Source organism: Protomyctophum bolini (assembly GCF_963924005.1).
Source record: "Protomyctophum bolini genome assembly, chromosome: 13".
NCBI classification, from domain to species: Eukaryota; Metazoa; Chordata; class Actinopteri; order Myctophiformes; family Myctophidae; genus Protomyctophum; species Protomyctophum bolini.
In genome coordinates this window covers 43,556,134-43,579,908 of record NC_137874.1, presented here as the reverse complement: position 1 = coordinate 43,579,908, position 23,775 = coordinate 43,556,134, and the positions used below count along the sequence as shown (strand labels likewise).

Sequence of the window (23,775 nt, the reverse complement as noted above, 5' to 3'; positions counted from 1 at the left end):
AGAGTAATGTCCATATATGGACCTGTCACCCCAGAGTAATGTCCATATATGGTGGTGTCCCCCCAGAGTAATGTCCATATATGGATCTGTCCCCCAGAGTAATGTCCATATATGGATCTGTCCCCCCAGAGTAATGTCCATATATGGATCTGTCCCCCCAGAGTAATGTCCATATATGGATCTGTCACCCAGAGTAATGTCCATATATGGATCTGTCACCCAGAGTAATGTCCTTATATGGATCTGTCACCCAGAGTAATGTCCATATATGGTGGTGTCCCCCCAGAGTAATGTCCATATATGGATCTGTCCCCCAGAGTAATGTCCATATATGGTGGTGTCCCCCCAGAGTAATGTCCATATATGGATCTGTCCCCCAGAGTAATGTCCATATATGGATCTGTCCCCCCAGAGTAATGTCCATATATGGATCTGTCCCCCCAGAGTAATGTCCATATATGGATCTGTCACCCAGAGTAATGTCCATATATGGATCTGTCACCCAGAGTAATGTCCTTATATGGATCTGTCACCCAGAGTAATGTCCATATATGGTGGTGTCCCCCCAGAGTAATGTCCATATATGGATCTGTCCCCCAGAGTAATGTCCATATATGGTGGTGTCCCCCCAGAGTAATGTCCATATATGGTGATGTCCCCCCAGAGTAATGTCCATATATGGTGGTGTCCCCCCAGAGTAATGTCCATATATGGTCCTGTCACCCCAGAGTAATGTCCATATATGGTGGTGTCCCCCCAGAGTAATGTCCATATATGGCCGTGTCCCCCCAGAGTAATGTCCATATATGGCCGTGTCCCCCCAGGTGCGTCTGGAGGTCTCTGAGCGGGAGCTGAAGACCCTCCAGGAGTGCCTCTGCAGTGCCCAGAAGCTCATCGACCAGCTCCAGATCACCTACTCGGGGCACCAGGCGGTCGGCCAGTCGGTGTTCGCCCCGCTCACCGCCATGACCTCCATGGGGGGGGGGGGGTCCCGGGCAGGGGGGCGACCCCCACCAGAACAACGGGCGGGGCGTGAACGGGGCGGACCTGGTGGGGGGGGGGCCTGGGGGGGGGCCAGGTGGACCCCGACGGCCTGCACGGGTTCGAGTCCCGCGACGACTACAAGATGTGCCAGCTGTCCATCCAGCCCGACGGGTCGGTCACCAACCACAGCATGGAGGCCTTTAACCACACCCACAGCACCGGCTGTATGACAGGTAGGTTACTACTGACCACACCCACAGCACCACCTGTATGACAGGTAGGTTACTACTGACCACACCCCTAACCACACCCACAGCACCACCTGTATGACAGGTAGGTTACTACTGACCACACCCCTAACCACACCCACAGCACCACCTGTATGACAGGTAGGTTACTACTGACCACACCCCTAACCACACCCACAGCACCGGCTGTATGACAGGTAGGTTACTACTGACCACACCCCTAACCACACCCACAGCACCACCTGTATGACAGGTAGGTTACTACTGACCACACCCCTAACCACACCCACAGCACCGGCTGTATGACAGGTAGGTTACTACTGACCACACCCCTAACCACACCCACAGCACCACCTGTATGACAGGTAGGGATTATTCAGCGACTTCATCGTAACGATAGCGAGGTAAACGAGCAATAGTATTTCTCCCTCTTCATCGTAACGATAGCGAGGTAAACTGTGTTGTGTTGTAGATGACCGTCAGCAGTCCCAGGGAGGAGGAGGAGGAGGCGGAGTCTCCAGGTTCGAGATCAAAGAGGAGCAGGGTCCGACCAGCGGGGGAGGGGCGGGGGGGAAGGGGGGCGGCGACAACAGCCGAGTGGGCGTCGACGGAGGAGGCGGAGACAACAGCGCGGGAGACCTGAACTACATCCAATCAGGAGGAGGAGGAGAGGAGGGACCGTCGTCCTTCACCTACCCCCTGCGTCACCCCAGGCCCGCACGGCCTCGTAACGAAGGTAAGGCCCCTTCACCTCCCCCCTGCCTCACCCCGGCCCTGGTACCTTATTGGTACCAGTAGGGGGCGCCAGAAACAGAGAGAGGGATAGGGTTAATTGCCTGCTAATGAGAGAGAGAGAGGGGGGATTGCACCACTCAGTTCAAACGGGTGTGATTTTTATAATATTTCAAGTCATATTTTGGTCAGAATCAGAGCTTCCCAACCACTGGTACCACTAGTGATACTTGAGCCCCCTCTGGTGGTACGCGGAGGAGTCGCCCACAAAGACAGAAGTTGAATGTATATTGAATATTTATATTACTTTGTTCTTTATGCTATTATATTACTATTATATTACTACAGGTAGTTCTTCTGACCAAGCAATCCACCCTTTGTCAGCCTTCTGATTGGTCCCTGACTGACCAACCAGCAGGCTCTTTCTGCCTTGGCTCCCCTTGTTTATGTTGAATTTGCAGGGTCAACTCTGCATTTTTCTGCAGGGTCAACTCTGCATTGTTCTGCAGGGTCAACTCTGCATTGTTCTGCAGGGTCAACTCTGCATTGTTCTGCAGGGTCAACTCTGCATTGTTCTGCAGGGTCAACTCTGCATTGTTCTGCAGGGTCAACTCTCTGCATTGTTCTGCAGGGTCAACTCTCTGCATTGTTCTGCAGGGTCAACTCTGCATTGTTCTGCAGGGTCAACTCTCTGCATTGTTCTGCAGGGTCAACTCTCTGCATTGTTCTGTAGGGTCAACTCTGCATTGTTCTGTAGGGTCAACTCTGCATTATTCTGCAGGGTCAACTCTCTGCATTGTTCTGCAGGGTCAACTCTCTGCATTGTTCTGTAGGGTCAACTCTGCATTGTTCTGTAGGGTCAACTCTGCATTATTCTGCAGGGTCAACTCTGCATTGTTCTGTAGGGTCAACTCTCTGCATTGTTCTGTAGGGTCAACTCTGCATTGTTCTGTAGGGTCAACTCTGCATTGTTCTGCAGGGTCAACTCTGCATTGTTCTGCAGGGTCAACTCTGCATTGTTCTGCAGGGTCAACTCTGCATTGTTCTGTAGGGTCAACTCTGCATTGTTCTGCAGGGTCAACTCTCTGCATTGTTCTGCAGGGTCAACTCTCTGCATTGTTCTGCAGGGTCAACTCTCTGCATTGTTCTGCAGGGTCAACTCTGCCGATACCCGTTCTGACCCATTCTTAGACAGTGGACCACAATAGAAACGAGCCTTTGCACTATAGGGGGCTTATTGGCCCAAAGCCTGTTAATTAAGTACAGGTCATCATCGCCATATAAGCCGTTCTTATATATATCTATGATAATGTCGTGTATCGTGATAATAACGTTCTTATATATATCTATGATAATGTATCGTGATAATAAAGGTCATTACACACTGGCGAATTAGCGACCCGATGCGAATAAGCGATCTGAAAATGCGAAATATTGCATGTTGCAGTTCTCCTGCAAATCTCTGCAAAATGCGACACCAGAGCGAACAAATAAAGAGCGAAAACGGTCGCATTTTCGCACATTCGCCACTGATGTGGAAGCTTGCATGAACTTCAATAGTTTTTTTAAAAATGCAAATTATTCGCACGAATATATCGCGTCACCAATTGGCCAGTGTGTAATGACCTTAACAGTGTGTAATGACCTTAACTGACCTTAACAGTGTTTAATGACCTTAACTGCTCAGAGAACATAAGGTGATATTGTTGTTGTTTACAGTGTGTAATGACCTTAACTGCTCAGAGAACATAAGGTGATATTGTTGTTGTTTACAGTGTGTAATGACCTTAACTGCTCAGAGAACATAAGGTGATATTGTTGTTGTTTACAGTGTGTAATGACCTTAACTGCTCAGAGAACATAAGGTGATATTGTTGTTGTTTACAGTGTGTAATGACCTTAACTGCTCAGAGAACATAAGGTGATATTGTTGTTGTTTACAGTGTGTAACTGTGTAATGACCTTAACTGCTCAGAGAACATAAGGTGATATTGTTGTTGTTTACAGTGTGTAATGACCTTAACTGCTCAGAGAACATAAGGTGATATTGTTGTTGTTTACAGTGTGTAATGACCTTAACTGCTCAGAGAACATAAGGTGATATTGTTGTTGTTTACAGTGTGTAATGACCTTAACTGCTCAGAGAACATAAGGTGATATTGTTGTTGTTTACAGTGTGTAATGACCTTAACTGCTCAGAGAACATAAGGTGATATTGTTGTTGTTTACAGTGTGTAATGACCTTAACTGCTCAGAGAACATAAGGTGATATTGTTGTTGTTTACAGTGTGTAATGACCTTAACTGCTCAGAGAACATAAGGTGATATTGTTGTTGTTTACAGTGTGTAATGACCTTAACTGCTCAGAGAACATAAGGTGATATTGTTGTTGTTTACAGTGTGTAATGACCTTAACTGCTCAGAGAACATAAGGTGATATTGTTGTTGTTTACAGTGTGTAATGACCTTAACTGCTCAGAGAACATAAGGTGATATTGTTGTTGTTTACAGTGTGTAATGACCTTAACTGCTCAGAGAACATAAGGTGATATTGTTGTTGTTTACAGTGTGTAATGACCTTAACTGCTCAGAGAACATAAGGTGATATTGTTGTTGTTTACAGTGTGTAATGACCTTAACTGCTCAGAGAACATAAGGTGATATTGTTGTTGTTTACAGTGTGTAATGACCTTAACTGCTCAGAGAACATAAGGTGATATTGTTGTTGTTTACAGTGTGTAATGACCTTAACTGCTCAGAGAACATAAGGTGATATTGTTGTTGTTTACAGTGTGTAATGACCTTAACTGCTCAGAGAACATAAGGTGATATTGTTGTTGTTTACAGTGTGTAATGACCTTAACTGCTCAGAGAACATAAGGTGATATTGTTGTTGTTTACAGTGTGTAATGACCTTAACTGCTCAGAGAACATAAGGTGATATTGTTGTTGTTTACAGTGTGTAATGACCTTAACTGCTCAGAGAACATAAGGTGATATTGTTGTTGTTTACAGTGTGTAATGACCTTAACTGCTCAGAGAACATAAGGTGATATTGTTGTTGTTTACAGTGTGTAATGACCTTAACTGCTCAGAGAACATACGGTGATATTGTTGTTGTTTACAGTGTGTAATGACCTTAACTGCTCAGAGAACATAAGGTGATATTGTTGTTGTTTACAGTGTGTAATGACCTTAACTGCTCAGAGAACATAAGGTGATATTGTTGTTGTTTACAGTGTGTAATGACCTTAACTGCTCAGAGAACATAAGGTGATATTGTTGTTGTTTACAGTGTGTAATGACCTTAACTGCTCAGAGAACATAAGGTGATATTGTTGTTGTTTACAGTGTGTAATGACCTTAACTGCTCAGAGAACATAAGGTGATATTGTTGTTGTTTACAGTGTGTAATGACCTTAACTGCTCAGAGAACATACGGTGATATTGTTGTTGTTTACAGTGTGTAATGACCTTAACTGCTCAGAGAACATAAGGTGATATTGTTGTTGTTTACAGTGTGTAATGACCTTAACTGCTCAGAGAACATAAGGTGATATTGTTGTTGTTTACAGTGTGTAATGACCTTAACTGCTCAGAGAACATACGGTGATATTGTTGTTGTTTACAGTGTGTAATGACCTTAACTGCTCAGAGAACATAAGGTGATATTGTTGTTGTTTACAGTGTGTAATGACCTTAACTGCTCAGAGAACATAAGGTGATATTGTTGTTGTTTACAGTGTGTAATGACCTTAACTGCTCAGAGAACATAAGGTGATATTGTTGTTGTTTACAGTGTGTAATGACCTTAACTGCTCAGAGAACATAAGGTGATATTGTTGTTGTTTACAGTGTGTAATGACCTTAACTGCTCAGAGAACATAAGGTGATATTGTTGTTGTTTACAGTGTGTAATGACCTTAACTGCTCAGAGAACATACGGTGATATTGTTGTTGTTTACAGTGTGTAATGACCTTAACTGCTCAGAGAACATAAGGTGATATTGTTGTTGTTTACAGTGTGTAATGACCTTAACTGCTCAGAGAACATAAGGTGATATTGTTGTTGTTTACAGTGTGTAATGACCTTAACTGCTCAGAGAACATAAGGTGATATTGTTGTTGTTTACAGTGTGTAATGACCTTAACTGCTCAGAGAACATAAGGTGATATTGTTGTTGTTTACAGTGTGTAATGACCTTAACTGCTCAGAGAACATACGGTGATATTGTTGTTGTTTACAGTGTGTAATGACCTTAACTGCTCAGAGAACATAAGGTGATATTGTTGTTGTTTACAGTGTGTAATGACCTTAACTGCTCAGAGAACATAAGGTGATATTGTTGTTGTTTACAGTGTGTAATGACCTTAACTGCTCAGAGAACATAAGGTGATATTGTTGTTGTTTACAGTGTGTAATGACCTTAACTGCTCAGAGAACATACGGTGATATTGTTGTTGTTTACAGTGTGTAATGACCTTAACTGCTCAGAGAACATACGGTGATATTGTTGTTGTTTACAGTGTGTAATGACCTTAACTGCTCAGAGAACATAAGGTGATATTGTTGTTGTTTACAGTGTGTAATGACCTTAACTGCTCAGAGAACATAAGGTGATATTGTTGTTGTTTACAGTGTGTAATGACCTTAACTGCTCAGAGAACATAAGGTGATATTGTTGTTGTTTACAGTGTGTAATGACCTTAACTGCTCAGAGAACATAAGGTGATATTGTTGTTGTTTACAGTGTGTAATGACCTTAACTGCTCAGAGAACATAAGGTGATATTGTTGTTGTTTACAGTGTGTAATGACCTTAACTGCTCAGAGAACATAAGGTGATATTGTTGTTGTTTACAGTGTGTAATGACCTTAACTGCTCAGAGAACATAAGGTGATATTGTTGTTGTTTACAGTGTGTAATGACCTTAACTGCTCAGAGAACATAAGGTGATATTGTTGTTGTTTACAGTGTGTAATGACCTTAACTGCTCAGAGAACATAAGGTGATATTGTTGTTGTTTACAGTGTGTAATGACCTTAACTGCTCAGAGAACATAAGGTGATATTGTTGTTGTTTACAGTGTGTAATGACCTTAACTGCTCAGAGAACATAAGGTGATATTGTTGTTGTTTACAGTGTGTAATGACCTTAACTGCTCAGAGAACATAAGGTGATATTGTTGTTGTTTACAGTGTGTAATGACCTTAACTGCTCAGAACATAAGGTGATATTGTTGTTGTTTACAGTGTGTAATGACCTTAACTGCTCAGAGAACATAAGGTGATATTGTTGTTGTTTACAGTGTGTAATGACCTTAACTGCTCAGAGAACATAAGGTGATATTGTTGTTGTTTACAGTGTGTAATGACCTTAACTGCTCAGAGAACATAAGGTGATATTGTTGTTGTTTACAGTGTGTAATGACCTTAACTGCTCAGAACATAAGGTGATATTGTTGTTGTTTACAGTGTGTAATGACCTTAACTGCTCAGAGAACATACGGTGATATTGTTGTTGTTTACAGTGTGTAATGACCTTAACTGCTCAGAGAACATAAGGTGATATTGTTGTTGTTTACAGTGTGTAATGACCTTAACTGCTCAGAGAACATACGGTGATATTGTTGTTGTTTCCGTGTCGCCCCGCCCCCTACCCGAAGGCCAGAAGCAGCAGCAGCAGCCGGCGGCCACTAGGACGTCCTCGTCCGCGGCGGGGCGGTCGGACAGCGTGTCGCCGGGCCGGGCGGTCGGAGGGGGAGGGGGGACGGGAGACGAGGACCCCCTCCCCGAGGGCCCCACCAGCGACCGGCCGCACCACTGCCTGGAGTGCGGCAAGACGTTCCGCCTGATCTCCAGCCTCAAGAAGCACATCCGCATCCACACGGGCGAGAAGCCCTACCCGTGCGGCGTGTGCGGCCGGCGCTTCCGCGAGTCGGGCGCCCTGAAGACGCACCTGCGCATCCACACGGGCGAGAAGCCCTACTCCTGCAGCGAGTGCGGCAACAGCTTCCGCCACCTGGACGGCCTGCGCAAGCACCGGCGCACGCACACGGGCGAGAAGCCCTACGTCTGCGCCGTCTGCGGCAAGCGGCTCAGCCGCCTGCAGCACCTGAAGCACCACCAGCTCATCCACACGGGGGAGAGGCCCTGCTGCTGCCCCTTCTGCAACCGCAGCTTCAAGGAACCCGCCGCGCTGCGCAAGCACGTGCGCACGCACCGCGAGGAGGCGGGCCACATGGGCCTGCCCGGGGGGGGAGGAGGAGGAGGAGGAGGGGGAGGGGGAGGAGGAGGGGGAGGAGGGGGGGGAGACGACACGGACCCAGACGGCCTGGACGACATCAACAGCATGCACCCCGCCGCCCCCTCCCCCACCATGCGGTTCGGGGAGTGGGGCGCAGAGGACGAGGACGGCTCCGTCGTGGACTGCGTGTAAGCCGGCGCCGTTAAGAAAGAGACGCGCGTCGGCGGGGGTTTTAGCGCGGGTCGCACGGCGGAGCCGCTGTCCCGTCCCTCCCTCCCTCCTTCCCAACCCCCCCCTCCCTCCCCCGCTCCCTCCCGCCTCCCGCTGAAGGAGAATTCAGGACCGGCCATTTACTTACCATCATCTGATCTGATTATTCTGTTATTCTATCCAACAAGCAGTGGTTTAACGGTGGTACCACAGTGGTACCAGTGGTACCAGTGGTAGAGGTAAAACAGTGGTACCATAGTGGTACCAGTGGTACCATAGTGGTACCAGTGGTAGAGGTAAAACTGTGGTACCATAGTGGTACCAGTGGTACCACAGTGGTACCAGAGGTAGAGGCGATGCCGCAGCTCAGAGCGCTCGGCGTGTTACAGAAGCCCCTCTGGGACAAAGACACTGTCCGACGACTTTGGTCGTTACGAAAGACGGATGTGTAGAAATGTGAAATGTCCCGAGCGATCTGAACGAAGCGATGTTAGCCTAGCCTCTAAGACGCAGCGCTCTGACCGTACCACTCCTCATTGGATGTACAGTAGCCTCTAAGACGCAGCGCTCTGACCGTACCACTCCTCATTGGATGTACAGTAGCCTCTAAGACGCAGCGCTCTGACCGTACCACTCCTCATTGGATGTACAGTAGTCACAGATGACGGTAGGAAAAGCAGCCGTCCGTAATCCCCCTCGAGCGGATCCAGTCCAGTTCTAAAGTCTTCCTGGTATGTTTCCCACACGTGGTGGAGGAGGATGATGATACCTGGTTTATACTTGGCCACGCGCTGCTGTCGCCGTTACAAATTTTTACTAAATAGCAGTAATAGTTGAACTGTCTACAAGCGGGAGCAGCCCATCTGCACGTAAGGCTGCTTTCACACCGACTGCGGGAGCAGCCCGTCTGCACGTTGGGCTGCTTTCACACCGACTGCGGGAGCAGCCCGTCTGCACGTTGGGCTGCTTTCACACCGACTGCGGGAGCAGCCCGTCTGCACGTTGGGCTGCTTTCACACCGACTGCGGGAGCAGCCCGTCTGCACGTTGGGCTGCTTTCACACCGACTGCGGGAGCAGCCCGTCTGCACGTTGGGCTGCTTTCACACCGACTGCGGGAGCAGCCCGTCTGCACGTTGGGCTGCTTTCACACCGACTGCGGGAGCAGCCCGTCTGCACGTTGGGCTGCTTTCACACCGACTGCGGGAGCAGCCCGTCTGCACGTTGGGCTGCTTTCGGACGTGACTACTTTTAGCTCCAGCAGCGCAGCTACGTTTAAACCAGGTCCAGGGAAGTCTAGAGTTCCAGCCTCTCTTTGTTTCAGCTGTTCTTTTGGTAAGGAAACAGGCTAATGTTTATATATATATATATATATATATATATATATATATATCCTAGCCTTGGAAAATAATCAGGGTAGCCTAATCTGACGGTTTTGTGTTACAACAATTCTTTTTTAAGATGTAAAAAAAGTAGATTTTAGAATTTAGAATATAGACTATAGAATATAGACTTGTACATCCAGTTTTCTTTTACTTTTCCACTGTTCTTTTTTTAAAGTAACAACACATACGGTAGTTATTTTTGTCACGTCTCCCTTCGAGAAGAATCCTTAGTCCCATAGCGGAATGGAAGAGTCTTTACAGCAGACTGTGACCCTATAGCTAAATGGAAGAGTCTTTACAGCAGACTGTGACCCTATAGCGGAATGGAAGAGTCTTTACAGCAGACTGTGACCCTATAGCTAAATGAAAGAGTCTTTACAGCAGACTGACCCTATAGCGGAATGGAAGAGTCTTTACAGCAGACTGTGACCCTATAGCTGAATGGAAGAGTCTTTACAGCAGACTGTGACCCTATAGCGGAATGGAAGAGTCTTTACAGCAGACTGTGACCCTATAGCTAAATGGAAGAGTCTTTACAGCAGACTGACCCTATAGCGGAATGGAAGAGTCTTTACAGCAGACTGTGACCCTATAGCTAAATGGAAGAGTCTTTACAGCAGACTGACCCTATAGCGGAATGGAAGAGTCTTTACAGCAGACTGTGACCCTATAGCTGAATGGAAGAGTCTTTACAGCAGACTGTGACCCTATAGCGGAATGGAAGAGTCTTTACAGCAGACTGTGACCCTATAGCTAAATGGAAGAGTCTTTACAGCAGACTGACCCTATAGCGGAATGGAAGAGTCTTTACAGCAGACTGACCCTATAGCTGAATGGAAGAGTCCTTCCAGCAGACTGTGACCCTATAGCTAAATGGAAGAGTCTTTACAGCAGACTGTGACCCTATAGCTGAATGGAAGAGTCCTTCCAGCAGACTGTGACCCTATAGCTGAATGGAAGAGTCTTTACAGCAGACTGTGACCCTATAGCTGAATGGAAGAGTCTTTACAGCAGACTGACCCTATAGCTAAATGGAAGAGTCTTTACAGCAGACTGACCCTATAGCGGAATGGAAGAGTCTTTACAGCAGACTATGACCCTATAGCTAAATGGAAGAGTCCTTACAGCAGACTGTGACCCTATAGCTAAATGGAAGAGTCCTTACAGCTGAATGGAAGAGTCTTTACAGCAGACTGACCCTATAGCGGAATGGAAGAGTCTTTACAGCAGACTGTGACCCTATAGCTGAATGGAAGAGTCTTTACAGCAGACTGTGACCCTATAGCTAAATGGAAGAGTCCTTACAGCAGACTGTGACCCTATAGCTGAATGGAAGAGTCTTTACAGCAGACTGACCCTATAGCGGAATGGAAGAGTCTTTACAGCAGACTGTGACCCTATAGCTAAATGGAAGAGTCCTTACAGCAGACTCTGACCCTATAGCTAAATGGAAGAGTCCTTCCAGCAGACTGTGACCCTATAGCTAAATGGAAGAGTCCTTACAGCAGACTGTGACCCTATAGCTAAATGGAAGAGTCCTTACAGCAGACTGTGACCCTATAGCTAAATGGAAGAGTCCTTACAGCAGACTGTGACCCTATAGCTGAATGGAAGAGTCTTTACAGCAGACTGTGACCCTATAGCTGAATGGAAGAGTCTTTACAGCAGACTGTGACCCTATAGCTAAATGGAAGAGTCCTTACAGCAGACTCTGACCCTATAGCTGAATGGAAGAGTCCTTACAGCAGACTGTGACCCTATAGCTAAATGGAAGAGTCCTTACAGCAGACTGTGACCCTATAGCTGAATGGAAGAGTCTTTACAGCAGACTGTGACCCTATAGCTGAATGGAAGAGTCCTTACAGCAGACTGTGACCCTATAGCTGAATGGAAGAGTCTTTACAGCAGACTGTGACCCTATAGCTAAATGGAAGAGTCCTTACAGCAGACTCTGACCCTATAGCTGAATGGAAGAGTCTTTACAGCAGACTGTGACCCTATAGCGGAATGGAAGAGTCTTTACAGCAGACTGTGACCCTATAGCTGAATGGAAGAGTCTTTACAGCAGACTGTGACCCTATAGCTGAATGGAAGAGTCTTTACAGACCCTATAGCTTAACGGAAGCGTTCTTGTGACACAGGATTCATAATTTGTCAGAATATCGTAGAACCTGTCCCGAGGGACCTTTTTGAGCAAAAGCACTGAGACCCTCCCTCGTGTCGACAGTTGGAATCCTCGCCCTGTCCGATAAGAATAAGAATAATAATAGTGACACATGCATGCGTGCACATTAGGAAGAGATTTAATTAGCGAATGTAACGTGTTAACGTGTTTTAATTACTGATGTAACACGTCGTACAACTCCCACTTATATTTAATTTAATTTGACAGCCAGCTCCGTCATCAGGACCACTAGTTTACAGGCTTATTTCTTGATGAGGGGTCGACGCGTCACCTAGTTTGTGTGGTACGGAATGTAATCATACTAACTCTCTTCTCTTTATACATATATATATATATATATCTTGAAGTGTGGAGAGTCTTTAGTACCACAGGCTGGGTGGGCCCAGGTGGAGAGTCTTTAGTACCACAGGCTGGGTGGGCCCAGGTGGAGAGTCTTAGTACCACAGGCTGGGTGGGCCCAGGTGGAGAGTCTTAGTACCAGGTTGGGTGGGCCCTGTTCAGAGTTGACGTTGGCCCTGATGTTTTCAGACAGTATTTTAACAACTTGAAAACCCCTTTAATACTTAGTTGGCATACGGGAGGGATGACCCAGGGCTCTGTACTAGGCCTGCTTGTATTCCCCCCCTGCCTACACAAAATCTAATGCTGTGAAAATAGCCGATCTACAAGCTCACGTTGTCTCCCCAGAATATGGACACTAAGCTAATGTAGTAGAGCTGCTATCTATGAAAGATTTTAAATATTATAATTTTAATTTTTTTTAACACGAACCTTCATGTCCAAAATGGGAATGCCGGGGTAATGCAGTTAAAAGTATTTTAATGCGTGGTTGTCTGTCTCCCTCTCCTGGCGGAAAGAGGTCATTGCAACAACGCTGCCAACACAGTCGGAGAGCAGCAGTAAAATCATCTAGTTTTGTGTTCAAAACAAACTTTATTGACGGTGTCCTAGCAGACAGCCTCGGTGTAAATGGAACAATGCTACAGCGCACGCGTACCCTTCTGCCCGGGAGCAGGCGCGGTATCGATGCATGATGTCATCACCATGTGCTTTTGTAGGGTTACTTTTACTTAACAGTAAACACTCTGTAAACACTCTGCTACACCAGAGGGTCTCAAAGGGGTGTCCGGGGACCCTCGTGGTTCCATTTTATTATTACACAGACTCTCAACGGGTGATTAAATCCTATAGATCCACAAGCAGCGCTCGTTAAAAATAACACTATTTGGAGATGGATCTGTAAGATGGATCCGTAAGCAGTGCTCGTTAAAAATAACACTATTTGGAGATGGATCTGTAAGATGGATCCGTAAGCAGTGCTCGTTAAAAATAACACTATTTGGAGATGGATCTGTAAGATGGATCCGTAAGCAGTGCTCGTTAAAAATAACACTATTTGGAGATGGATCTGTAAGATGGATCCGTAAGCAGTGCTCGTTAAAAATAACACTATTTGGAGATGGATCTGTAAGATGGATCCGTAAGCAGTGCTCGTTAAAAATAACACTATTTGGAGATGGATCTGTAAGATGGATCTGTAAGCAGTGCTCGTTAAAAATAACACTATTTGGAGATGGATCTGTAAGCCACACGAGAGCTTGTTGATGGGCTATCTTCATGGCGTGGTTTAGCATTATTAAACTCCAGTTTACTGTACAGAAATGGGAAGTGGTTTGAGAAAACGAAGCTATAGTTTGATCCTTGCATTATGATTCATTTTATTATTATTGGACCATAATTATCTCTTGACCAATAGCATTCCTTCTGTTGTGCCAGCCGGTGCATGTTTGTGTACAAGTCTTTTTTTCAATTTTTTACTACTTCAATTACTGTAAGTTACCGGCTGTGTGTGTGTATGAACGTGCGTGTGCATGATATTATGGTGTGTGTGTGTGTGTGTGTGTGTGTGTATGAACATGCGTGTGCATGATATGATGAGTGTGTATGAATGTGCGTCTGCATGATATTAGGATGTGTGTGTGTGTGTGTGTGTGTAGCTCTCCCAAGCACCCCGAGTTAGTTTTTCTTGCTGTAAATACAAACGGGACAGTTTTTTATCAGTCTGTACTTATCTTGGTTATATAAGGGTAAAAAAATCTTGCGTGGAAAAGAATGATGATGATGATGATGATGATGTGCAACAAAGTTTAACCACTCTTGTTTTTATATTTTGTCGTGGGCCCGTGTCGCTACAGAGGAGACAGCCCTGTTTAGTCGAGCTACGCGACGAATCGCGACGTGTAGCTCGTTTGGCGACACGATGCTCGACATGTTTAGGGACGTTTCACCGTGCACCTCCTCGCGCTGCGTGCGCGCGTGCTTGCTCAGCGCAGCCCGCTCCTTGAAGCTGTTGGTTGCAGAACGGGGCGGGAAATGTCCTTGTTTTTCTTTTTAACTTCTTTCCAGAGTAATAATTGTAACGATCAGTGTAAGTACCAACACCGCCACCGTGTGGTCAGTATAAGTACCAACACCACCACCACCACCACCGTGCTATGTAAATAATGTACTCCTCATTTCCACTCGCTTCCCACCGATGAGCAAACCAAGCTGTTCTGGAAGAGCAGGAACAAAACGGATCACAGACATGGATTTATTTTACGGGAATTACGGAATGGAACTGAACCAGAAAGAGAATTGATATAGAATCTTTATATGGGTTTTAACTTTAGACGTCTCTCTCTCGCTTGGATTATACTCTTGAACTCTTGTATACTACTTATATTCAGTCTTCTTCAGTACAAACTATACCACGGTGTACATTTACATTTTAAAAAATACGTGACCATAACTTTCACTGTACACACATGAACATGTACTGTATGTTTTTATGTTTTCCAAGGTTGTCTTAACCCCCTGAGATATGTGTTTGCCTTGTTTTATACCACATTACAGCGTGGGGAGGGGAGGGGGGGAGGCCTTTGCACGTTTAATTTGAGATGGAATGTTCTATTTCCTTCCTTGCTAAAAAGAAAAAAGAGAGAAAGACAGAAAGGTGAATTTGGTGTAAAAATGTTTTTTTTCTTTTTTCTTTTATTTTTTTGCTTGTTTCACACCCCCCTCCCCCCTCCCTGTTACCTTGTTCTACATGTTACTATATTAAAGGGCCTTTGTTTTATAACTTATCGTCTATTTATGTTTTATAACTGTTATTGTCCAAGTATGTTTCATAACGTTCTAATCGTCTCCGTGAATTCAACGAGATGTCGAACCTTTTGTCCACACACCTCCACGTTGGAGGCCAGAGTTGTTACGATAGTACCCCAAGTCCTTTCAGTCTTGTTTCAACTGCTTAGCTATTTTCTCATTTAAATCTAGGAAAGGCAAGGTTTTATTTGTAGCACATTTAACAACAAGGCAATTCAACAACGTCAAGCAAGAGGAAACACAATTATAATATACAGTGACATTAGGGATGCATAAAAAACCCTGAAGAAGCTTTCTGCTTCTACGGGCCGACGGCGTGGAACAAACTCCCACTGTACCTTCGACAGGCAGCCTCTGTAGTTTAACAAACTCCCACTGTACCTTCGACAGGCAGCCTCTGTAGTTTAACAAACTCCCACTGTACCTTCGACAGGCAGCCTCTGTAGTTTAACAAACTCCCACTGTACCTTCGACAGGCAGCCTCTGTAGTTTAACAAACTCCCACTGTACCTTCGACAGGCAGCCTCTGTAGTTTAACAAACTCCCACTGTACCTTCGACAGGCAGCCTCTGTAGTTTAACAAACTCCCACTGTACCTTCGACAGGCAGCCTCTGTAGTTTAACAAACTCTCACTGTACCTTCGACAGGCAGCCTCTGTAGTTTAACGAACTCACACAGTACCTTTCTTAAAGCACAGCTCAAGACCCACTTCTACGCTCTTGCTTTTAGTTCATGTTGTTCATGTACTCCCTGTGTTGCATTACTGCTATTATTTTAATATCGTTTTATGCCTTTGCTTTCCTTTCTTTCTCCATTGCTCTGTAAAGCACTTTGAGCTGCATTTCATCGTCATGAAAATAGTACTATACAAATAGTTTTATTATTAAATAAGTAAAAAGTAACCGTTACAGTTTCAGTGTAGGAGAGAGAGAACAAAGTAAGTCAATGAAAGGCCGCAGCAAACAGAAATATCTTTAGTTGTGTTTTATTAAACTGAATAAGCGTCAGCCGGACAGATGGACTTCCAGTTCTCTGGGAGTTTGTGGAGCATAACGACTAAATGCTGCTTCCACACGTTTATTAGTGGTTCGCCCATTTAGACCCGAGGACGATAATACAAAAAGTTGCTTCTAATTCCTAACCTCTGTTACTACTGTATGTCAGTGGTGCTCAAAGGGTTAACAGCATACTGTACAAGGAGGAAGTCTAAGAAGTCTAAAGGTGAAGTTCAGTTATCTCTCTGTCTCTTTCTCTATCGCTCTCTCACTCTGTCTCTGTCTCTCTCTCTATCGCTCTCTCTATCGCTCTCTCACTCTGTCTCTTTCTCTGTCTCTCTCTCTATCGCTCTCTCTATCGCTCTCTCACTCTCTGTCTCTTTCTCTGTCTCTCTCTCTGTCTCTCTCTCTCTCTCTGTCTCACTCTCTGTCTCTTTCTCTGTCTCTCTGTCTCTCTCTCTCTCTCTCTACAAGACATTCAACAGGACCTGACTGAACATTCAAGACGGTGAGTAAAGGATAATGATTTATTATTACACTAAAAGACAATAATATGAGGTATAATTAAACTGTATCAGACGTGCTTTCACCAGTTTTTATAGTGCTTGAACTTCCTCAGTTCCGTCTTTCAATTGAAAAAAAAAAAGATGATTTCTGTAATAAAATAGGCTATAGGTAATGTTAGCATTCAATCATCAGGGCTGTGTTAACATAATGGGTCCTACACTGTGTCAATTATGGCAATTATGGGCAGTAGATTTGACCTCAAGTTTAGCAGCATATTATAGAGTAACCCATTTAGGCCGGACGTCGAAAAATAAAATAAGATCTGCTATTTTTCCATAGCTAAAGTATAACATAATGCTTAGTTAAAACACCAACAGGGGTTCCCGTACAGAACGTCACAATCGGGGAGTTTACCGGAGTTTGTAGGAAAGTTTAACGGGAGTTTCCCGTAATCCCTAATCCATGCTTTTTGTGCAGTGCTAGTCCCCCCCCCCCCCTCCCTCCTGAGAGTGGGGGCAGTGCTGTGCACACACGCGCACGCTTAGCGCTCATGCACACTGGATCTTTAAACTGCAGTTTACAGCTGTATATAGTTACAGATTAGTGAACTCATTACAAATGATGTCATTGCATGTGACACAGGTGTGCACGTGACGCAGGTGTGCACGTGACACAGGTGTGCACGTACAGGCATCACAAGGTTCAGCATAAACAGTGAGCAGTAGGCTATACCATTAAGATGATACTCACAGATTTATTTATTTTTTAACAAAAACACTTTTTATATATTTTTTTATCCCACGATTTTGTAACCCATTTTTCACCCCTGTGTCAATCATCTAATGTGATCCTGGGCTCTACACACCCTCCACCAACCTAGTCCCCATATATGGGGGACAAGGGGAGACCAACCTAGTCCCCATATATGGGGGACAAGGGGAGACCAACCTATAGTCCCCATATATGGGGGACAAGGGGAGACCAACCTAGTCCCCATATATGGGGGACAAGGGGAGACCAACCTAGTCCCCATATATGGGGGACAAGGGGAGAGCAACGGACTTGAACTCATGCTTCCTTCATGCCTGAGTGTCCAAGTTGCTCCTTTACGCCTGACAGGGGGGAGTTTCCCTGGTTGGACGTAGCGCGTGGAAGGAAGTTGGAACACGTTATTCCAACCAGTTCCTTTCCCCTCCATCAGGCGCCCCGGCTATTTAACAATTTTTATTTATTAGTACTTTGTTTTAGTATTTTGTTGAAAAAAATTAAAATAAATGACGCAGCATAGGCATTTGTCTAGCTTGTCTGTGCATAAAAACTGCCCGATAACTACTGCTCATACTTTAACCTTTCTCCTCAGTGTGTATAAAATGGCGTCCACCAGCGGTCTCCTGTCTGAAGAGCAGTTCCTGTGTTCCATCTGTCTGAAGGTGTTCACTGATCCGGTCAGCACTCCATGTGGACACAACTACTGCAAAGCCTGTATCACACAACACTGGGACACTAGTGATGTGTGCAAGTGTCCACTTTGTAACAAAACCTTCAGCAGAAGACCAGAAGTCTTCGTCAATACTTTAATTTCTGGGATGGTTTATCAGTTCAGGAACCACAAGTTGAAAGAAGACGAAGGAAAGATAATGGATGAAGTTCAGCAGATGATCCAGGAGAGACAAGAGAAGATTCAGGAGGTCAAACACTCAGTAGAGCTCAGCAGGAAAGATGCAGATGCAGTCATAGCCGTCAGTGTGCAGCTCTTCACCGCTCTGATCAGCTGTGTTGAGAGAAGCCAGGCTGAGCTCATTGTTGTGGTTGAAGAGAAGCAGAAAACAACAGAGAAACAGGCTGAAGGCTTCATCAAAGATCTGCAAAAGGAAGTCACTCAGTTAGAGAAAAGAAAACTGACCCCGAAATGGAGACCCACCAAGGACTGGACAAAGGTCAAAGTCCATCAGTCTTCACATGTGGACACATTGAGGACAGCTATGTCTCAGCTGTTGAAGACACTCGGCCAGGAGATGAAGAAGCAGCTGTGTGATGCTGAGCTGAGGAGGATCCAGCAATATGAGGTGGATGTAACTCTAGACCCTGATACAGCACATCCCTCCCTCATCCTGTCTGAGGATGGAAAACAAGTGAGTCATGGAAACGTAAGGAAGAATCTCCCTGACAACACGGAGACATTCTCTAGATTTGCCGTTGTCTTAGGAAAACAAGGATTCTCCTCAGGAAGGTTTTACTATGAGGTTCAGGTTGGAGGGAAGACTGAGTGGACTTTAGGAGTGGCCAGAGAGTCCATCGACAGGAAGGGATGGATCACACTGAGTCCCAACGATGGTTACTGGACTATAGGGTTGAGGAATGGAAACGAGTACAAGGCTCTTGCTAGCCGTGATGTCCGCCTCCCTGTAAGAGAGAAGCTCCAGACAGTGGGAGTGTTTGTGGACTATGAGGAGGGTCTGGTCTCCTTTTATGACGTGGAGAACAGAGTTCTCTTCTACTCCTTCACTGGCTGCTCCTTCACTGAGAGACTCTTTCCATTCTTCGGTCCACGTCTTAATGCTGTTGGTAGAAACTCTACTCCTCTGATCATCTCTCCTGTCAATCACACTGATTAGGCTAGTGTTTCTCAGCGAGGGGGAGGGGGGGGGGGGGGGTCCGGGGGGTGGAACTTTTTGACTCAGATCTTCCGGGGGAACCAGCTTGTACATCGGCTATTTTCACTTCTGCTTACTTTTGTGGAATTTATGGAATTGTTTAATTTTACTATTTTATTTTATTCATAGAAATTATTTTTGATGACATTGTTTGAATGTGTGTATGGAAAACTTTTCTAATTTTATTTTTGGAAATTCATCAGAAAAACAAAATAGTATTAAAAAGAAACAAAACTAATAAAACGTAGGCCCGTCGGTCCGTGACCCACAGTTGGGTCCCGAGCCACTGTTTGGGAAACAATGTTGTAGATAATTTGACATAAAGGTATAATAATTATACGTAACCATTTAGAGTGTTATTACATGTCATGACATCTTGAATGACAGCATCTTAAATCTGATGGAAATCATCATATTTCTGATGCCAGTTTGTATAAATGTTTAAACATGTATGAATCAAATCAAATAAGGTAAATATATATCAATGTGTTTACCGGTATGTACAGTATATACAAATAAACTGCAATGATTGACACATGTGTCAGTTTTAACATAAACAACACAAAGGAGGTATATTGCTATTGCTGTTGTTGACGTTCATATTTCATATTTAACTTTCCATCATGAATTTAGAACTACTGTAAATGTTTATTTAGGAATGAATTAGCATTCATTCATCCTACTTCCTACTCTTTTATTTTGTTTATTATGTTTTCTCTGTTCAATTATTGCTATAAACATAATACAATAAAAAGTTACTGTCCATTTTGTTTAGTTTTAACGCTATAATGTAAATGCTGGGACTGCAACGCACAGGTCCTCGCTCTGCTCCTGGTGAGAGCAGGAGTGGACCTGGTGAGACGTAGGAGGGGCCCGGACAGGAGACAACCCACAGAGCCTCCTAGTCCCTCCACGTAGGAGGGGCCCGGCCAGGAGACAACCCACAGAGCCTACCTAGTCCCTCCACGTAGGAGGGGCCCGGCCAGGAGACAACCCACAGAGCCTCCTAGTCCCTCCACGTAGGAGGGGCCCGGCCAGGAGACAACCCACAGAGCCTCCTAGTCCCTCCACGTAGGAGGGGCCCGGACAGGAGACAACCCACAGAGCCTCCTAGTCCCTCCACGTAGGAGGGGCCCGGACAGGAGACAACCCACAGAGCCTCCTAGTCCCTCCACGTAGGAGGGGCCCGGACAGGAGACAACCCACAGAGCCTCCTAGTCCCTCCACGTAGGAGGGGCCCGGCCAGGAGACAACCCACAGAGCCTCCTAGTCCCTCCACGTAGGAGGGGCCCGGACAGGAGACAACCCACAGAGCCTAGAGACGTAGGAGGGGCCCGGACAGGAGACAACCCACAGAGCCTCCTAGTCCCTCCATGTGCCAGAAGTGTACCTCCCAGCCCTGGCAGAGTAGTTCTGGAGTAGTTCCAACGGATTGTGTGCCCCTGGTATTTCCCTAATGGGACTGATAGAGGGACGTAAGTCGGGACTTGATCACTCCCGGCTGGGTCGCCTGAGTGAGGGGTATGATGTTGAGAGACCCGAAACCCTGTTGACCTCAGGATACATCACTGAGGATACGTCCCAGGTGATGACCTCAGGATACATCACTGAGGATACGTCCCAGGTGATGACCTCAGGATACATCACTGAGGATACGTCCCAGGTGATGACCTCAGGATACATCACTGAGGATACGTCCCAGGTGATGACCTCAGGATACATCACTGAGGATACGTCCCAGGTGATGACCTCAGGATACATCACTGAGGATACGTCCCAGGTGATGACCTCAGGATACATCACTGAGGATACGTCCCAGGTGATGACCTCAGGATACATCACTGAGGATACGTCCCAGGTGATGACCTCAGGATACATCACTGAGGATACGTCCCAGGTGATGACCTCAGGATGCATCACTGAGGATACGTCCCAGGTGATGACCTCAGGATGCATCACTGAGGATACGTCCCAGGTGATGACCTCAGGATACATCACTGAGGATACGTCCCAGGTGATGACCTCAGGATACATCACTGAGGATACGTCCCAGGTGATGACCTCAGGATACATCACTGAGGATACGTCCCAGGTGATGACCTCAGGATACATCACTGAGGATACGTCCCAGGTGATGACCTCAGGATACATCACTGAGGATACGTCCCAGGTGATGACCTCAGGATACATCACTGAGGATACGTCCCAGGTGATGACCTCGGGATACATCACTGAGGATACGTCCCAGGTGATGACCTCGGGATACATCACTGAGGATACGTCCCAGGTGATGACCTCGGGATACATCACTGAGGATACGTCCCAGGTGATGACCTCGGGATACATCACTGAGGATACGTCCCAGGTGATGACCTCGGGATACATCACTGAGGATACGTCCCAGGTGATGACCTCGGGATACATCACTGAGGATACGTCCCAGGTGATGACCTCGGGATACATCACTGAGGATACGTCCCAGGTGATGACCTCGGGATGCATCACTGAGGATACGTCCCAGGTGATGACCTCGGGATACATCACGGAGGATACGTCCCAGGTGATGACCTCGGGATACATCACGGAGGATACGTCCCAGGTGTTGACCTCGGGATACATCACTGAGGATACGTCCCAGGTGATGACCTCAGGATACATCACTGAGGATACGTCCCAGGTGATGACCTCAGGATGCATCACTGAGGATACGTCCCAGGTGATGACCTCAGGATGCATCACTGAGGATACGTCCCAGGTGATGACCTCAGGATACATCACTGAGGATACGTCCCAGGTGATGACCTCAGGATACATCACTGAGGATACGTCCCAGGTGATGACCTCAGGATACATCACTGAGGATACGTCCCAGGTGATGACCTCAGGATACATCACTGAGGATACGTCCCAGGTGATGACCTCAGGATACATCACTGAGGATACGTCCCAGGTGATGACCTCAGGATACATCACTGAGGATACGTCCCAGGTGATGACCTCAGGATACATCACTGAGGATACGTCCCAGGTGATGACCTCAGGATACATCACTGAGGATACGTCCCAGGTGATGACCTCAGGATACATCACTGAGGATACGTCCCAGGTGATGACCTCAGGATGCATCACTGAGGATACGTCCCAGGTGATGACCTCAGGATGCATCACTGAGGATACGTCCCAGGTGATGACCTCAGTATGCATCACTGAGGATACGTCCCAGGTGATGACCTCAGGATACATCACTGAGGATACGTCACAGGTGATGACCTCAGGATACATCACTGAGGATACGTCCCAGGTGTTGACCTCAGGATACATCACTGAGGATACGTCCCAGGTGATGACCTCAGGATACATCACTGAGGATACGTCCCAGGTGATGACCTCAGGATACATCACTGAGGATACGTCCCAGGTGATGACCTCAGGATACATCACTGAGGATACGTCCCAGGTGATGACCTCAGGATACATCACTGAGGATACGTCCCAGGTGATGACCTCAGGATACATCACTGAGGATACGTCCCAGGTGATGACCTCGGGATACATCACTGAGGATACGTCCCAGGTGATGACCTCAGGATACATCACTGAGGATACGTCCCAGGTGATGACCTCAGGATACATCACTGAGGATACGTCCCAGGTGATGACCTCAGGATACATCACTGAGGATACGTCCCAGGTGCATCCATGCGATGTTTTTTAGTTATAGACATAGAAGTCTTTAATATTTGTCTCGTGTCACAAAACAAGGCGTTGTGAGCTTGTAGATCTTATATTTTTTAAAGGGTGTCTTTCTAAGGTATAATATGCACTATAATGAAAACGTATACATGTTTAATATTTTGTCTCATATTAAATTAAATTGATATAACATTTAATTAACCCCTGCATAATGTGCACCATGTGGCTGATTTATGTGATCACAGAAACATTTTTTTTCTGGAGGTTATAATTACTAATTACTTATAATTATTATAATATTATTAATTTTATTATTATAATTTTGCGGGAAAAGTACTCAAATGTTGTGGTAGAAGTCCCGTATTCAAAATGTACTCGAGTAAAAGTACAAAAGTATCGGGGCATGAAAATGTACTTAAAGTACTACAAGTGAAAGTAATCACAATGGATGTCCCACAAGTTCAAAGTGTGTTTAAAATCATGTGATAACAGCAGATCTACAAGCGTGTAGATCTGTAGAAATGTGTATACTATACTATACTATAGGGTTGAAGAGGTTCATGTATGTTTTCTAATCTAAAGTAACTATAGTAGATAAAGTCTTCAAGTAAAAGTACAGCTTCTGAGACGTAGTGGAGTGCAAGTAAAAGTACTGGAAATTGGAAATACTCAGGTAAAGTACAAATACCTCAGAATTGTACTAAAAAGTACAGTACTTAAGTAAATGTACTTAGTAACTTTACACCACTGTCATTTTGTGTCATCCAGTCAAAAATAGCAGTCAGTCAC

General features: G+C 45.5%; 2 protein-coding genes and 1 long non-coding RNA gene across 3 annotated transcripts in view; all 3 read left to right on the top strand.

Moving 5' to 3' along the window:
* Positions 1-9,451, top strand: part of LOC308327715 (uncharacterized protein) — a 31,141-nt gene extending 21,690 nt beyond the window's left edge. The window contains 5 exon segments of the mRNA XM_080781240.1: positions 825-1,003; positions 1,005-1,058; positions 1,060-1,217; positions 1,705-1,968; positions 7,631-9,451. Of these exon segments, the coding sequence (XP_080637366.1) occupies positions 825-1,003; positions 1,005-1,058; positions 1,060-1,217; positions 1,705-1,968; positions 7,631-8,403 (1,428 nt within the window). The 3' untranslated portion in view covers positions 8,404-9,451.
* Positions 9,452-11,692: 2,241 nt separating this feature from the next.
* Positions 11,693-15,112, top strand: LOC308326855. Its single transcript, XR_013965136.1, has 2 exons — positions 11,693-12,766; positions 12,797-15,112. It is a non-coding gene; the product is annotated as an uncharacterized lncRNA (long non-coding RNA).
* A 2,897-nt stretch (positions 15,113-18,009) lies between these two features.
* On the top strand, positions 18,010-19,254 carry LOC308327714 (zinc finger protein RFP-like; the record flags this gene model as incomplete). Its single annotated transcript, XM_080781239.1, has 1 exon — positions 18,010-19,254. One exon carries the CDS (start codon positions 18,010-18,012, stop codon positions 19,252-19,254), a length of 1,245 nt encoding a protein of 414 aa, XP_080637365.1.
* Positions 19,255-23,775: the final 4,521 nt, after the last annotated feature.